The sequence below is a fragment of the Penicillium psychrosexuale genome (assembly GCF_028828465.1).
Source record: "Penicillium psychrosexuale strain IBT 29551 chromosome Unknown utg000003l, whole genome shotgun sequence".
Classification (NCBI taxonomy): Eukaryota; Fungi; Ascomycota; class Eurotiomycetes; order Eurotiales; family Aspergillaceae; genus Penicillium; species Penicillium psychrosexuale.
This window is the reverse complement of record NW_026643188.1, coordinates 4,296,335-4,313,305: the sequence shown is the minus strand read 5'-3', so window position 1 is coordinate 4,313,305 and position 16,971 is coordinate 4,296,335. Positions and strand designations below refer to the sequence as shown.

At 48.5% G+C, this 16,971-nt stretch overlaps 7 protein-coding genes across 7 annotated transcripts; 4 read left to right on the top strand and 3 right to left on the bottom strand.

Moving 5' to 3' along the window:
- Positions 1-2,910: 2,910 nt before the first annotated feature.
- N7518_005482 (uncharacterized protein) lies at positions 2,911-4,059 on the bottom strand (the record flags this gene model as incomplete). The annotated part of the gene is made up of 2 exons (XM_057186409.1): positions 2,911-3,893; positions 3,954-4,059. 2 exons carry the CDS (start codon positions 4,057-4,059, stop codon positions 2,911-2,913), a joined length of 1,089 nt encoding a protein of 362 aa, XP_057043179.1.
- A 243-nt stretch (positions 4,060-4,302) lies between these two features.
- N7518_005481 (mitochondrial 54S ribosomal protein bL19m) lies at positions 4,303-5,039 on the top strand (the record flags this gene model as incomplete). The annotated part of the gene is made up of 2 exons (XM_057186408.1): positions 4,303-4,498; positions 4,561-5,039. 2 exons carry the CDS (start codon positions 4,303-4,305, stop codon positions 5,037-5,039), a joined length of 675 nt encoding a protein of 224 aa, XP_057043178.1.
- A 590-nt stretch (positions 5,040-5,629) lies between these two features.
- N7518_005480 (uncharacterized protein) lies at positions 5,630-7,494 on the bottom strand (the record flags this gene model as incomplete). Its single annotated transcript, XM_057186407.1, has 4 exons — positions 5,630-5,725; positions 5,779-6,453; positions 6,512-6,900; positions 6,957-7,494. The coding sequence occupies 4 exons, from the start codon at positions 7,492-7,494 to the stop codon at positions 5,630-5,632; spliced, it is 1,698 nt and encodes a 565-aa protein (XP_057043177.1).
- Positions 7,495-7,933: 439 nt separating this feature from the next.
- On the top strand, positions 7,934-12,400 carry N7518_005479 (uncharacterized protein; the record flags this gene model as incomplete). Its single annotated transcript, XM_057186406.1, is given in 11 exon segments — positions 7,934-8,157; positions 8,214-8,735; positions 9,182-9,314; positions 9,326-9,436; positions 9,498-10,119; positions 10,175-10,272; positions 10,324-10,566; positions 10,623-10,976; positions 11,025-11,268; positions 11,325-11,836; positions 11,891-12,400. The coding sequence occupies 11 exon segments, from the start codon at positions 7,934-7,936 to the stop codon at positions 12,398-12,400; spliced, it is 3,573 nt and encodes a 1,190-aa protein (XP_057043176.1).
- A 530-nt stretch (positions 12,401-12,930) lies between these two features.
- Positions 12,931-14,194, top strand: N7518_005478 (uncharacterized protein; the record flags this gene model as incomplete). Its single annotated transcript, XM_057186405.1, has 5 exons — positions 12,931-13,148; positions 13,256-13,287; positions 13,340-13,401; positions 13,464-13,588; positions 13,645-14,194. The coding sequence occupies 5 exons, from the start codon at positions 12,931-12,933 to the stop codon at positions 14,192-14,194; spliced, it is 987 nt and encodes a 328-aa protein (XP_057043175.1).
- A 266-nt stretch (positions 14,195-14,460) lies between these two features.
- Positions 14,461-14,748, bottom strand: N7518_005477 (uncharacterized protein; the record flags this gene model as incomplete). Its single annotated transcript, XM_057186404.1, has 2 exons — positions 14,461-14,657; positions 14,718-14,748. The coding sequence occupies 2 exons, from the start codon at positions 14,746-14,748 to the stop codon at positions 14,461-14,463; spliced, it is 228 nt and encodes a 75-aa protein (XP_057043174.1).
- A 607-nt stretch (positions 14,749-15,355) lies between these two features.
- N7518_005476 (H3 histone acetyltransferase RTT109) lies at positions 15,356-16,906 on the top strand (the record flags this gene model as incomplete). The annotated part of the gene is made up of 1 exon (XM_057186403.1): positions 15,356-16,906. One exon carries the CDS (start codon positions 15,356-15,358, stop codon positions 16,904-16,906), a length of 1,551 nt encoding a protein of 516 aa, XP_057043173.1.
- Positions 16,907-16,971: the final 65 nt, after the last annotated feature.

Below are 16,971 nucleotides of genomic sequence, written 5' to 3'. Positions count from 1 at the left end.
CGGTAGTAAGGATGTGGCCAGAATTCAAAGGTTGAAAATCGGGTACTTGATAGAGTAGTGCTGCGTTTGATGTAGGATGAAATTGGAATGATGAGGTAATTGGTTGGGATAACTGAAAGTGGGTAATTGGTTAATGAGGGTGATGAAACTTAGGATTCCCTTCGCCGCTGGCGACCTAGGGGGCGAAAGGGATACTTGAAATTCAACCTCTGGCTTAGAAGGACATACTACTAATCTGTTAGGGAAAAAGCTTGTAAAGATGTCTCATTAGTTATTAATGTTATGCTAACTAACTACGGCCGACCTGAAGTAACCTAGGGTCCCTCACAGCGGCCGGGGCGAGGCCGGGGCGAAGCCGACGGGCGTACAACAGTCTACCCTATTGTTACGAGCCAATTCGATTCAGAAGAAAGGAGTGCAATTCAAACCAAATTCTAAGTACGAAGGAGGAAGAAAAAGAGAAACTATCTATGTGCGCGTTCTTCCCCTTTTATATCATTGAGTTTGCATTCGATATAAAACTCGCAATTATCTCACTTAATCTCGTTTGTCAATTTGGGAAGGCGCGAGGGTGAGAGTATGGTCGTTCCTACCCTTTTGGCAAGTACAATCCTTCCGAGATCGTTATATAACCCCCGGCTAAGAAATTTATATAGTAGTTAGGATATATCATATAACCTAGATCCTAAATAGTACCCGGCTAGTAACTTTAAAAATACTCTAGAAATAATTAAGGAATTCTATAATACCTATCCAGCTAAACCAGGACTACTAATACACCTATAAAATAGATCGAGGCTGCGTAAGACAATCGGATATTAGATGACCATATGGATAATAAGAAGCTAGCATTTAGAGACTAAATGCACTTTCGCGTAGGAGTTTTATCACAATTGGCACTTGCTAAACCCATACCTTCCCGTTTAAGGGGAGGACGTAGCAGGTCCTAGAGCTTATATACAGAGGGTGATACCTCTTAAGGCAGGTTTAGGAATACGACTTAGATCCTAACTAGTCTACAGATGATAGGGAGGAAGATAAGTCTCTTAGGGATTCCCCTAGGAAGCAGAAGATACAGAATGCTTAGGCATAGGAGGGCAATGGTTAGGGACTTTGGTATAGGGAGGATAGGTTTATACTTTGATTTCTATCTTGATTTTTTCAACTGGCTACTACTATTTAGGGGAGAACTGCGGTATATATACCAATTTTTGAAACATTAGCCCTATCTTTTTTTTTTTATTCAGCGACATTATATCCTCGACATTTGCATTTGTGTGACAGTTGCCCGCAACTCGACATGGAAATTTTGGCACATAGGTCATGTTTATCTTTGGATTGATTCATTCATGTCCAAGTACAGCATCGTTCAAAGATTTATAGGACGCCCTGGGGCGGCCGACAATCTTGTGCAAGATAAACACATGTGTTGTGGTTATATAGTTCGTTTCGGGCCGTGTTTCCGGCTTGGCGAAAGTAAAATGTTGCGTTCAACAACAACAAAACGGGAAGAAAAATTCAAAATGCTGTATTCAATCAACAAAAAGAAAGTCAAAAGGAGCCCGACAAACGGCTCTCAGACATGAAGCCTCGCTTCGTGTTCTCAAAGGCCCGAACGGGGCTGTGTTGGCGAACGCGTCAGTACGCCGGCCTCAAAGAACAGGGGGGTCGCAAGGGAATGTTAACAAAGAAACGCTCTTCTAGGTGAGACGACGGGAGAGATCAGAATTTCCTATAAATCCTCCCGAGTTTGTCGCAGTAAACATTCAATTCAATTCTCAACCACCACTCTGTTTTCGTTCAAAAAAAAATAAATTTGTATCTTCATCAGCGGTCGCAATCATCAGGAGTTCAATTCGTGCGTATTCGTCCATTTCTTTGCGGTATCATATTAACCAACCTACAGGACCATCATCCCGATCCGACTATAGGATCAAGGATAGTACAGGTCGCGTAAGCGCTACAGCTGCCACACGCTATTACGCAGTATCACCTACAGTAGAACTGTCCCTACCGTCCGCGTCGCCCCTCCCGCTAGACTCTGTATCATACTGACCGAATTTAATAGGAAATACTATATTCTTAGACGATCCCGATGCTCTCTCTCTTGGTAGGCGCAACGATGCCGAGTCTAGCGGGAGTGGCGATGGGGATGGCAGCGATAGTTCTGCTGCGGATGATACTGCGTAACAGCGTGTGGCAGCTACAGCGCTTACGCGACCTGTACCTCGTTGATTCCACAGTCGGATCGGGATAATAGTCCTACAGGTTGGTCAACATGATACCGCAAAGAAATGGACGAATACGCACGAATTGAACTCATGATGATTGCGACCGCTGATGAAGATACAAATTTTTTTTTTGAACGAAAACAGAATGGTGATTGAGGGCGCCTCCTAGTCCCAGTTGGTGACAACGTCTCTGGGCTAGATCCATCTCAATTCCTTCGGTGGTGATGATGAAACCGACGAACTTGGTTCGCTTAGTGCTAAAGCCGTACTTAGCGATCTCTGCCTGCAGACCTGCCTTACGTAGGTTGCATTACTGAAAGCTGAGGGAGGCGTAGTATGTAGTAGTATATAGCACCATGTGACCTTCTGGCCCTAACCGACGCGTTACTCCCACTTCCCACTCTGAAGAAACGGTAAGATAAATCTGATATCAACAACTTGGTATGCATTCGTGAGGACCATCTGGTTTACTATGTCTGCACACTACGATTAAAATTTGTCGTTCACGGTCATCGGAACATGGAGAGACTGGCAGGAAATAGCACCTTGCAGGATCAGATGTGGCAGAAATAAGATATCTATTTTGTGAAATACACAGCCAGCTCAAAAATATCTGGGAAGTACAGTATTATACACGCCGATGTGGCTCAATCAACACCAAAAGGAATCACAACATAGCTCAAGCGTTCTTCTCGATCTTTTGTTTGGGCTTGTCCGCAAGAAGTTGTTTAACCACATTGTCTGCAAGCACGTCGGCGTTCTTGACTTTCTCCAACTGCGAAATCAGGATAGGCTTAAGCTTATCACAGCGAGCCTGGAAATTCCCAGTGTCATGTGATGCCCTGGGCAACTCAAGGGCCAAACGCATGCCGTTGTAAACGGCAAGGTTCTCCTCGACTCTCTCGATGTTTTCAAAGCCAGTGGACGCGTCGTCCTTGAAATTTCCTCGGGACCAGGCTGCATCAAGCTTCTGAGAGTAGCTACGGACTAAGCCTATCTGGGTCTCATCGATTTTCGCACAGGCGGCACTGAGTTCCAAAAGCGTGCCGATGACGAAAGGCTGGTGTTTGGGGTCATCCTCAAGGTTTCGAACGGAGTGTTCATCGGCATCCATCAGGCTAGCTGCCTCCCTCGCTAATTTCAGAGCTTTGACGGTTTGGGCTCCCTCGAAATCCGCTTTCGCCGCTGTCTTGTGAAGTTCAAAGAACAGACGGCGAGCAATGTTCCTGTTGCTGAGAGTCAAGCCGGTGCGATGGGACTGCTTGGCACACTCGATAATGGTTGAGAGCTTGCCAGCCGCGCTGGTTTTGCGAATGATGAACTCCCACCGGTCGCTGTTGATGGCATAGTTTGACATCCGGAGTCCACTGAGGTACGGAAAAAGGTTGCTGTAGTTCTTGGTCGCGACCATCAACTTGAGGACCCCGAGAGCGTCTTTCTTCGATGGCAGATCATGGTGCTTCTTGGGCGTTAGGGTGAACTCTTCGGTCTCGCCAATCTTCACGGTAATCGGCTCGTTTTCCAATTGTTTGGCGTATTTCTCTCTGAACACGCTCTTTCTCTGTCGCTTGGGAAGAGCGAGGGGTATGAAGAGTTCATTGCGGAACCGCTCCAGGGCTTCGTCTAACTCGGGGGAGGATGTTGAGGTGAAGGTTGGGATTACTGTTCCGGGCGCCTCCGATGAGAATTTGACACCACGATAGATTGGTTATTAATACATACCTGAGTTCGAACCATAGCTACGGGCCTGCATCGGTCTGAGAATAGACTGGCGCACCGAGCCGGTGGTGCTTTGGCGGAAGAGCCTGCTCATGGCGATTTGCGCCATCATGTGTGATCAGAGGCTATATATGAAGCTATGCAGGGTATGAGAGTAGCAGCTGATAAAATGATAAACTTCTCTCAAAGTAAGAACAAGAAAACGAGGTGGATCGGTATCGTAGAATCGGAGGAGAAAAAAGAATCGCTGTTATCTGCAACCCGAACGGGCAATTGAAGGCTTGGCGGAAATTCTGCCGATCCGGCCAAAACTCGACTCCGACTTTCTTGACTTGACATCCTCATCACAACCATGGCGGCTCTACCAGCAATGCGCCCGCTGGGCTGCTTAAGGTCCTTGCTGCGGGCCTTGGAGCCTATCCAACCCTTCATGAACCGTCGATTCATTTCGACGGCCTATTCGAAGAGGCCCGAACGGGTACCTCTTCCCCCAAACATGCCTGAGCAATTCCTATCCCAAATACCTCTTCGCTTTCGTCCGGATCCTGGTAGGTCCTTTCCAATCGAGTAAAATGACGCGAGCTGTACTAATGGTCGCTATCTCTTGTAGAGCGTGAGCCCCTCAAGATCTACCCTGCTCCGCCATCTGCTCGCAAAGCATGCAAGGACCCCATTGCAGCAGTTACCGAATCGCAATTGGCAGTCCTCGATCCTACCGGTGAGCGCAAGGCCATGTTCGACTACCGACGAAACCCGCGCAGTGTCAAGACGGGCGATATCGTACGAGTGACATTCAAGAACGGCGACCCATTCAACGGAATTGTTCTGAGTATCAAGTTGCGCGGAATTGAAACGTCGTTCCTTCTGCGAAACGAGCTTACTCGCGTCGCTGTTGAGATGTCGATCAAGGTCTTCAGTCCCAACGTGAACAGCGTGGAGATTGTCCAGCGATCGGAGAAGAAGCGCAGAAGGGCGAGATTGTACTTCTTGAGAGACCGCAAGCACGACCGTCGCAGCGTGGAGAATGTTGTGGCCAACTATGTTCGCCAGAAGAAGGCTTTCTTGGGTGGCGGCAATCGCCGGCAGTGATTGAGTTAGAGGGCGTCCGGCGTGACCCTCATTTGCATACATGTGGCTGTATTACTACCTATCATTTTGTACTTCATCTGTGTTATAAATTGCGATATCAAACAACTTGGAGCTTTTCTGTTCTAGCGCCTATGCCACCTCAAAACACTCGCCGCTGCCCGACTCTTCAACGCTCTAGCCGGCAATTTTCTTTCTGTTCTCAACCGCTTATTGGATACTGACTTCGATTTCTGCCCTGAACAAGGAATGAAATTCGCTGTCTGAGTTAGATATAAATCCCATACAAGAAATGCGTTCTAATGCATGGAGAGCTCATATTAGACGCCGAGAGTCTTTTAGGGTTGTCATCAGAACATATTCTTCCAAGATTCTTTATCATGTCACCAGCAATGTGATAAAAGCAATGCGTACGACAGTCGTGTCATCCGAGAAGACATCTAAATAGACTACTAAAAGCTCAACTAGCAGCCAAATATCTCTACATAAAGTTGGAAATTTATTGATGAAATATACACAAATTCATTACCAAATGTTCCGGCAGTTCAAGTTTCAAGTACGCTATAAAGAATGCTATTTTGGGATTGATACGCTCAGGAAGACAATTCCAAGGTATTGTCCTTGCTGATACGGCCTCGTTCAGGAAGAGTGACGGTACCACCGACAACAGCAGGGCCAGAGACGGTGATCTAGACGTGAATGTTAGTTCTATATGAAAGCGGCGAAATTGGACTTGACGTACCTGTCCCTCTTCTGTGCCGTAAGGGGAGTCTTCAGAGATATTGGTCATAGTAATCTCAGTGCTACTCAGCGGGGCGCCAAAGTGGCTAGGGCCGGGGAGGCATCTATAGTCAAAGGCGTTTGTTTGCGCAATCGCACCAGCAACACCGGGACCGGTCAAGGCATACACAAGCCGAGCCCCAGTGAAGATTCTAAGGTCGGTCAATTGCTCAGAGGTAAGATGAACAGCAGGGTCGCCATCAATACGGTGGGAGATGCAAAGCAAGCGCAATTCATCTAGCGAAAGCTCAGATGTCGGACTGACACGAGCCAATTGGCTGAAAACGTTGCGCGTCGGCATGTTTCCTGCATCTAAAGTCCGTGCCTGAAGCCAGCGTCCAAGAGAGGAAATGATACCAGTGTGCGGGCGCATGATATTGTCGTGGTACTCAGCCATGGTTTGAGATGAGGCAATAATGACTGTGGGAGACACCCCAGCTGTAGCCAAAGCGAAATCGACATCCTCTCCAGCAACAGAGTTGAGGGCGATGGATGAGTTGGCAAACAGTGCAGCCATAGTTATGCAGAGAGGGTAGGTGCGAGAAAGAGAGTCGATAGGAAGAACAATGTCGGTTGGGTTGAAACGCTGAGTACGAGGGAGGGCGGAGGTTAATGCTCCGATGGCAGACACCAAGTTCTAGTTGAATGTCAGTGAAAGTGATATCACACAAGTTGACAAGTTGGGCTGGTCTTACCTCTGGCTGGAAATCGATAAATTGGCCGGATTGTGAGGAAGACGGCCAAACAGTGTGGACGGCAGGGGTTGCTGTCTTTGGGTCGTACTGAGGCACATCATAGCTAGCGATTTCCTTGAACTCCTCGACTAGTTCATGCCAAACTGCAACCTTCAGAGTATCTTCGACGTTCTCAGGGAGTGCGTTCCAATCCATGTGTTGATTGCCATACTTGGCAACCCAAAGGACGAGCGTCAATTGAGTGTTACCCTTGGCGACGAGAGAAAGGTCCAGAGATCCGGCTTCAGCAATAAGGACATCCGCTTTTACCTGTTGAAGATGTGCTGATAATGTCTCGGCTGGGAGGTTGTGCGGCACAATGACCGTCTCGTATCCATAGAATGCACCACCTATATTGCGCAAGGTTAGACATCGAGACTCACATCTAGGATGATAAGACACGCACCAAAGATTGTAGCTAAAAGCTCGATAGAGTCTGTAAGGCAAACAGCCACCGTTTTCGCGCCGGAAGTTTGGAGATGATGACCGATGACATTGATTTCTTGCGTCACCTCGTCCAAAGAGTGCTCGACGGCCTTTCGACCCAAGACTGTGTAAATCTTGCCTTGCTTTCCCGAAAGAGTACCATCCTCATTCAGAGCTCCACGCACAGCGGTCTTCCAAATATCGCGCAGGTCTCCTCTTCGACCGCCGGTCCATTTCGGGGCGCCCGGGTCCTTGACGTTCAGTCCGAAGCGAAGAGGTAAGCCATATGGGGTTTCTAGGCACCTATAAGTAGCAGATTCACCCTGCTTGCGGATTGGGGCTGCTGTCGATTGGCGAGCAAGTAGGAACGGATGCACATCTGGATCCCGAGATGAGACGACAGAGTAAACCGCAAAAGCGAGGACAATCCCGGCGACAATGGTAGTGTAGATATTCCAGTCGGCGAGAACATCGGCCACCAAAGTATCCAGCTTCTCCACAAGTGAAGTATCAGCCATTTTAGTTGGTCAATATGGGGAGCAGAAGATGAAGAAGTGTCAACAGTCAGCAACTAGTTAGTTATGACGTTGAGGGGCACGACGATAAGGTGTGTCAGCTTGGCCGGGTCAACTTATGCCCGTGCAACCCCTTCCTTGAGCGCCGAGCGCAGCCACTTTGGGATCGTCAATTTATAGCCAAACAACAACAATAATGACTTTTTGAAAGAAGAATTGTTCATTGCTACGTGCACTACTAACTGACAGCTGCTTGTGTTTGCTCCCTTCTAGGTAAGTACTGAACTAGTTCATAATATCAGTGAGTCCAATCCCTCTTGTCAAAAAGACCTCGCAAAAAACAGTCTACGCATCTACGGATCAGTAGCTGACTTCACGACCCTAGTCTCCAGTCAAGTTCACCTCACTCTGCACTCTCGACATCATCTTCACCACGGTAGCAATGGCCACTCAATTTCTTCCTTCCACCCCGAAAGCGACACCTCCGCTGCCTCCTCCCACTCCAGAGGGTACCCTGACCCCTGGAAAATGGCGACACCCTCAACTGGAAGAGATCGTCCGGCGGCAAAATGCAGCTACATTTGATCAGAAAAATGTGAAGAAGCTCGTTTGGAACGGCGCAGCTTTGATACTGAGCTGGACATTTGGATCTACCTTCAAAAGCTAGTGAGTGCGATAAGAACTCTGATCCGTCGCGTCGCGTGCTAACGGTCTTGTTTAAGCTTACGCCAAATACTCGATACCAACCATATCTATCAAGAAATCCCGTTATTCATTCTCCAGCTCTTCTTCGTTTTCAATGTTATAGTGGCACTCTCTCCCCTCTTCCGGCCAAAGGACGACCTCTCCGACATTCCCCTTACCCCCACCCAGCGCTCACTTCTTGGTTTGGATCCTGCTGCCACACCACCAGCAACGCCTGGAACAGTATTTGTTACCCCACCCAGATACCGGCTTTCTTCACGCAAGGCCAGTCCTGCTAGCAGACAGCCCTCCCCAATTTCCGCGAATGCGAGCTTTTCTGAGCGTCGCTCTTCCATCAGCACACCCTTCTCACCTGTATCCAGCCCCCTGCTTTACAAAGCGATGTCGAATGGAGGCAGAGAATCTGTTCAACGCCAGAGCTTTGGATCCTCGTCCCCTCTGACTCGAAGTAACTCCTTTGGAGAGTCGACCATGAGCATGGGCCCAGGCACACCTTCCCCGCTTATGGGAAAACGAGGAAGTCTGGGGGTCAAGAACAAGTGGCTATATGAGAGGAGCCGCCGGCTTTCGGCTAGCGGAGGAGCCCCCTGATTCTTTCCAGCTTTCTGGACAAACTTGCGAACGGGCACTTGGGTCATTCATGGTTTTGGTGTTTAACGTGTTCAATGTCATAGCGGTTGCTTCATTCATAATGTATTTCAAGGATACCAATTCGCGCTTATTATTACAGGCTCGTTTCATTTGACGTACATTCGTGTTGTTCATAGAAACCGAAACCGGTGGCTGTTGGATATTTTTTCCGTCCTCCCTATGGATGCTAAAAGTGCCTTTTGATACATGGCAACAAATAGGTCAGAATAGGATAAGGAGATGTATATAAGATGAGGTATCATTCTGCTGTGATGTCTCATCATATGTACGGAGTACCGTCTACTGTAAACCGTACTGTTGGCATTCGGTCTATCTGCCATACCCCGTGTTCAAGCCAAGATCCCGCGCCCGGACGATTAGGACCGCCAACCACTTCTAGCACTCGGCAAATAAACAGGCAGAAAGCGCCCTCGCATCACTTACACTTCGACATTTACTGTGAAAATCCGCATGAAACCGAGAACGGCGTGACTACTAGCTCTTTCCTTTTGCTATGGGAGCTTCGGAGTCCAAGCTTGTCTTCAAACAGGGTATCTTCCGCCTCTCCGAGGAACAGGAGATCCCCGCAGACGACCCCTACTGGACCCGAGTACGTTCTGATACAAATTGACTGTATGTCCTGGAGACTTGGAGGCTAACCACGCTGGCAGTTCTGGGAACTTCCTGAATCAACCGAAGATGTCTTTAGCCTTTTCACACCGGCTGACATACGACGCACACGCGATCATGCCTTGCCCAACTTCAAAACTCTCATACTAGCAGTCGCGTCACGACTGACTGTATTGAGAAACCATCCCTCATTCCCTGACCCCGATCTTGCCCCCGAGCGTGAGGTCCTCAACTGCATTCGGATCCTCACTCGTCTCCTCCCCTATGTTTACGAGGCGGAGCATCTGGAGGAATGGGATGATAATGTATTCTGGACACGGAGAAGGAGAAGGACAAGACAATCACAGATTGCTGGGGAGGTACTCTTCGACGAAGCACAATCGGAGGGTAACCAAGAGGCGACATCACCGCGTGCGGAGGATTACGAAGATTTGAAGCCTCTTGCTGAGGAGTTGATAGACACATTGATGGACTTGCTCTTCTTTGCTGACTTCACAATCCCACGACTTCCAACTGCGAAGAGCAAGGTCTCTTTTTCAATTTGGCAGAGTGGTGTCGGCTGTAACACGGCTATGGGGTCTAACAAAACATTGGAGAGCAACCGATGCGAGATTCTGCGGCTTATGCTTACTCTGACTGGAAAGGCCATGTATTTGCCGTCTAGTGAGTTCATAGTCTGATACAACCAAGGTACTCTAACTTTTACTGACTGGTATAGATACATTGCCCGTTCAGGGTGTCAAGGCAATCACTTATATCACAACATGCCAAGATAAGCAGGCTGTCTTGACCCTCCTTTGCTCTCTTCTCAATACAGTATGTTATGTTCTGCTCAATCGGCGGTGGAGCTATGCTAATCCAAAACAGGCCATGAAGTATAACCCCGCGTCGTGGAGAGTCCCATATGACCACGTTGTTTGGAAAGATCCCAGGCAGATTTTGGTGATTTATTGCGTGCAACTTCTTCTTGTCCTTTTGATGTATCCTATTCCAGAAGATGGCCGTGGAACAACACCGAAGAATTATTATCGCCATTACTTCGGCAGGCTACATAGACCTCAAGACTTCCAATTCCTGGTGGATGGCATGACGAGAATTCTGAACCAGCCGGTATTTATTCTCTGCTTGCTCGTGTATTAAGAAGTTATGCTAACTGATCAAACTAGATGCAAGCTACCGCTTCGTATCTTCCTGGGAGTCAAAAATCGGTGAAATGGGCCCCTGAGATGTTGGTCCTTTTCTGGGAGACCTTGCAATGCAACAAAAGGTTCCGGTCATTTATCATCGACTCTAATCGCTCCCATGACTTCCTTGTTCTATGTATCTTCTATGCGATGGAATATAGAATGGATCCTTCCAAACAAGGAGTGGTCCGGATGTGCGTTTTCATCCTTCAGACAATGAGTGCGGAGTCGACATTTGCGAAGAGTCTGAACAACAGCTTCGAAGCTCAAGAGACATTACCACAATCGATCCGACTGCTCAAGTTCCGGGGGTCTTATGCCGACTATTTGATCATGGTTTGTCTTTTGTCCCATCTAAAAATAATACCATACTAACCGGCGCAGTCAATTCATACATTGATGACAACCGGCAAGGGGAACCTAGACACTGTGTATCCTCCACTTCTGATCATCCTCAACAACATCGCTCCCTATATCGAACATATTTCTCCAAGCGCCTGCTCGAAGGTCATTCAGCTTTTCTCTTCTATGTCTGCGCCCAGCTTCTTGTTGGCGAACGAATCCAATCATACTCTTCTTGCATCGTTGCTTGACTTCATTAACATTATCCTCGAGCACAAGTTCATCGGTAATTACCCTACCCAGATCTTCTCTTTCAGTCATAGCGTTTCTGACTTTATCTAGACAACTCATATCTTGTCTACTCGATACTGAAGTATAAGCAACGCTTTGAAGCCGTGCGGGCGTTCACTCTCGAGAGTGGCCAACAAGAGATCGAGCGGCAGAATGAGAAGAAGAAAGCTAGCAGTTCTTCAGATGTCGCCGTCAGCCCTACATTTTCGCAGTCAGAGGATGATCTACATACTCCTTCGGGTGCCCGGTCGCCGTTGACTAGGATCCCCGAAGAGAACAGCCCATTTGCAATTGGCGATGATGACTCCGATGATGAACGTGAAGATGGGGCACAGACTCCGTCTCAATCATCATTCTCAACTCATACCTCACGGAGACCCTCCATGGCATCCACCACGGACGAGAATGGAGTGCAGCAGGTGCGAGGAATGTCCGAAAAAGCACGGGGAAAGAAACCAGCTGGACATCCTCCATTCTCCCGGCAGAACAGCATGACCAGTCAAACAAGCATGTCTGCTTTATTCACCCCCTCTGCTAGTGGCTTTACACCAACCGTACCATGGGTAAGACCGAACCACCTTTCCAATAAATGTTCCGCTACTAACAATATTTACCAGCTCGAGTCTTGGTTGCCCGAGCTTCCATTGCATACAATCCTCACCATAATCTCGGCCATTGCACCTCATATACCCGATGCAGCGCTTGCCAGCGCAGCTAGTCCGGAGGCCCGTACACTAATCCACAATCTCCCATCATTTGCTGAAGAGCCTGGGGTTACAAGTATAATCTCCGAACCAACGCCGGTTCGCGTGCAATCATTCGAGTGGTCCGCACTTTCCATGGGCTGGTACGAATCGTTGCTGTGGGGCTTCATCTTCTCCAGCGAGATGGTAGTGGGTTCTGCTTCTGGTGCAACTCCAGGAACAGTTGGTGTCTGGAACGGGACAGCTATTAAACTCTTCAGAGTCCAAGAAGCTGCCGCTCAAGGCCCGACCTTGCTTGCGCCCAAGGGTGCAGTTGATGCTGTGGGCAGCAACCTGGTCCAACGTATCGGAAACCTCAGCCTTCGGGGTCGGAACTCACAAGACTCTGGAGCTGCCTCTTCGCCAAGTGTGCGGGAGGTTTAAGGCAATATTTCCGTGACGTGTATAGGTCTCTTTCATAATCAGACCTTTTCTTCTACAATCTCGCTGTCTTCCGCCCTCAAGTTCCATGGACGACGGTGCTGGTCTTGCGATTTCATTTTTTTAGCACCTTCTTAAATCAATGCCTGCCATTCATGCCAAATACCATATGTTACTATTCTCGGTTTCTTGTAGTCTCCCCAGTAAACAACCAGTGCGATCAGCTCTTAATTGGTGTCGCACTTTGATTGCCCTTTGGCTGTTCTTTTTCTAAGAGTCGAGAGAGCGACCATATGATAGATATAATCAGTCTCAAACGATCAACTCGATTTATTCTATATTAACTTGTAAAATGTTCGACCTCGATGTTATGGATACCCCTTGTGGAAACACGTGAGTCCGGGTTCCGATCGTCATCGCAATTTGCCTCTCCAATTCAGTCAATTGAATTCCACCTTCTTTCAACTCCAGCTCGATATATAAAGGCGGGTCAATTATTCGGGTGATCTTGTCATTAAATGCTCTCTGCCTTCATGTTATTCCTCTCTAGCGTTGTTGTGGCTCTCCTCGCGGGTCCGGATCCAGCTCTCGGGGCGATCACCTCTAGCCTACAGAGCATCTTAAAAAACACCCATGGCAGCCCAGACTATAGGTATCCCACTGATCTAACAAGAGATCTGTTACCCGTGAGTCTATCTGTGGCACCATGTATCGATAAACTCTCTGTGGAGTTTCCGCCATCTGGAATATTGTTAACCCTGGATGCAACGAATCTCTAGATTCCTGTTCATTCTCATAAGTAAGGATACTTCTCATGGTGCTCACTCCAGACTTTTTCATCCGCTGATTATCCCAAAGTGACTATTGGCGAGACGAGCCTTTCTATACCGGTATGCAGAGCTCTACTATCTAACTGATTATCCCTAACATTACCATGCACAGGTCTCTCACATGGCTGCACATCTACCGAAGCCGATGTCTGGTTATACAATGGCACCCTCTATGTGAGCTTAATTAACCGATGATGCCTTGCGCGCTCTTCTGGGTAGCATGCTAATTAGACAAGGTTGGTCACGATGAATCCGCCCTGACGGAGTCTCGAACTCTTGAATCCTTGTATATCAACCCAATTCTAGACGTGCTAGAGCGCCAGAACCCCGAGAGTCCATTTATATCATCGCCAACTAAAAAGTGAGTATCTGGCCAGGGCCCAATATGGTCTCACTGCTAATGCTTTCTTGAAACAGCGGTGTGTGGGATACCGTTCCCGACCAAACGCTTTACTTCTTCATTGATGTGAAAACATCCGGCCCCGAGACGTTCCAGGCGGTAATTGCTGCTTTAGAACCTCTAAGAGAGAAGGGCTACTTAACTACCGTCAAGGATGGCAAAACCGTTACCAATGGACCCGTCACCATCATTGGCACCGGAGAGACACCGTTCGATATGGTAGCGCCCATCAAAGACCGAGACTACTTTTTCGATGCGCCGCTGGCAGATCTCAATGATCCCAAATATGCCGATGTAACTGGCGTTATCTCGCCTGTTGCTTCGACGAATTTCCGGGAAGCCGTCGGCAAGATAACTGTCGATACAGATCCAATTCTCTCAGACGACCAACTCAAAGCTCTCCGGGACCAAATTTCCACCGCAAATGAGCGCGGGATTGGGGCTAGATATTGGAACACGCCACACTTCCCGATTCGTGCACGAAACCTTGTCTGGAGGACTCTTTTGAGAGAAGGAGTCATTCTGCTCAATGCCGATGATCTAGATGCTGTGGCTTCTTACTTCTAAGTGACATCCGGCCCCAAACATGGAATCAAGGTCCTATTGTCATTTATGTACCATTACATCGATGCCCCTTGCGTGGCTTTTTACGGAGACTTATGTTAATGACCCCGGTGGGATAATTTCCGGATTCTCCTTGATTCAAAGATAGACAGTATCGTCTCCTTTATCAATGTGATGTTCATGTGCCATAACCCTCCGTCTTCGCCCTTCCTACAATCTCAAGATAAAGCTCTCCGTCAACTCCTGCCGAATGGATACCATACCATGTCTCATTCACTTCGCAGGCATAGGCGACACTTGTGCGACGAATTCTTGACATCTACATGGTTGATTTGACGGCTGGTGCAGCGTTCATCCTCTTTTTTGACGTGTCGTGGGCATTTAACGAACTCGCCGCCTGTCGAGTGACCGCAGGCGTAACGGATCTGCAACTGAGTGCAGACTTCCTGTGTGTTGATGTCGGGCACTAGGGTGCATGATCAGTGGCTTTTCTGATTATGGTGAGGTGACACAAGTATAGACTTACCTGTGAAGTCCCCGGGGGGTTTGTAAGACATCTTGATAAGTACTCTCAGTGTGACCAGGTTGCAGCTCTGTTACACTTGAAGCCGGGCTTCTCATGTTCGATGACATATTAGTACAATTGGTCTGCTCGATGAAAGATTAATCTGATTAGTCTTGCTTACCTTCAGTGGTATGTTTGGTTCTGCTTGTGTCCACGAGTAGCAGAGTTTGGATTGAGTGAGGTTTGAGTCGTTTTTGAGAGAACAAGCGTGGGAAAAGGTTGGTAAAAGTGCAAGAGCGAGTGAAAGTGCAATAGCTGGTGAGAGCATAAGCGTTAACGTGTCAAATATCGCATATTCATTCATCGTAGTATAGCATGCTCGGCACCAAGCGTTATAGTCTATGCAATAAGCCTTTCACCACGTTCTTTCATTCAGGTCGTCTACCTAGCTTCAATCCCATTGCTAAAGCCTTTACTGCCTCACCACCACCTACGCAATTGGACTACCGCATCAAAGATGTCCAAATGTCTACATATCAATCTTCCTGGACTGGCGGTACAAATATGTTCCTGGCACGTGATCTTCAAGGGTGTGAAATCGAGCTCCGTCTTCAGCTCCTCTCTTCACCTTTTCCACGACTCTAATTGGACGAACAATAATGGCGGTAGATCTGGCAGATCTCTTGGCCAAGGCACTCCCCACGGGGGTTGAGATTACCGTTCGCCATGTCTCCTCAACACCCACTCCCTGCGAGGCTCTCTTTGCAGCTGCGCCGGGCCAGGTCTCCGAGCCGACATTCTGCGAAAATCATTTCCTCTCCGTGTCAATTGACGCCAATGATGACGGTGAAACAATTATCTTCGGAATGGAGGTGATGGTCTACAACACGGCCCACTTGACCACCATCTTCATCTCCAAGGCCGACTCGACTGGTCTCCTCCATCTCCTAAAATTACCGCGCAAGGTATCTGTTCTGAGATTGGTCTCAAATACATTTCTTTCATTTCTGGCGCGAACCCGCCAGCGGCCCGGTGTACGTCTGGTCGTGTCGCTGTTCGCCCGCGCCCAGAATCAGTACCTGTTCCCGGGCAGTATTGAGAACGCCGAAAAGCACGTTCTGGACGATCGAGGCTTAATCAAGTGGTGGTGTTGTGTTCTCGATCCGATCTTACGCGAGCATGAGCCAGAGTCTGCTCTGCAAGAGACGAAAGCGCTGGATCAAACAGTCGAAGCTGCCAAGGCCTCTGCCACCGCATACTTGATCGTTCCAAGCTGCGACCGCTTTGAAACACGCAATTTCTTTCCACCTACGGCCAAGACCGATGCACAGGATCGCCCACGGTGGCTCAACAGCTACCCACTGAAGCAATTGTACCACGACCCTTCGGCTCCTCCCCGCTGCTTAGTGCCTCGTTTCCCCGATGATCCCAAGACTCGTTTCCTCGTCGACCTAGACAGTGAACTTCCTGTATCGAAGGAAGGTGAGCCTGTCGCCCCCAATGCTGGACGCTGGCGCAGCGTACGGTCCTTGGATCAATTCTGGGAGATGATGTCCTTCCGCCAGGAATGTTCTGCTGGTCGGTTAGTCGGCTTTCTGTGGCTAGTCATCAATCCTCCTGGTCTGATGAACTCGACGTCAATGGAAAGTCAGACACGCGGTCCTTCTAACAACTCCACCATTTCGGGTGAGCTTATAGTGGAGAATGGCTCGAGCCAGTCCGAAGAAATTGCCACGTTGACGACCACAGATACCTCCCCAAAACTTCCCTGGGATGATTCATCTAACACTGCCAACCCTTTCGACTGGCCAGAGGCCGGACGCGGACAAGTCGTTCTCAGCGAGGCGGACTATAAAACGATGATGGATTCGGTTCTCGACCATTTCTATGACGAGAAAGAAGTCATCGCCAGTACCAAACTCTACGTCGACCAAGTTTCTTCTCTCGCGGATGAGCTTACGTGGGGCAAGAAGGTTGTCGGCACCAACACCACGAGCAGCACTACTCAGCCTGCCAATACCACCACCACCAACAACGTCCTTGATCTCGGATTGATCCGCAAGCGAAAAAAATCATTGGGCGAGGACAACATGTCCGTTGTGAATTCCCAAACACCAAGTGGATCGGGAGACACGCAACCTACTCCATCAGAGCCGACTAGTGTCAACGTGCTCAATGCGAGCTTGGTCCGGAAGAAGAAAAAAACTTGATTAAAGGGGAATTTGCATTGCGTCTGGTATCATGGAATAGGCCTTGGAGTTTGGGGGGAAATGGA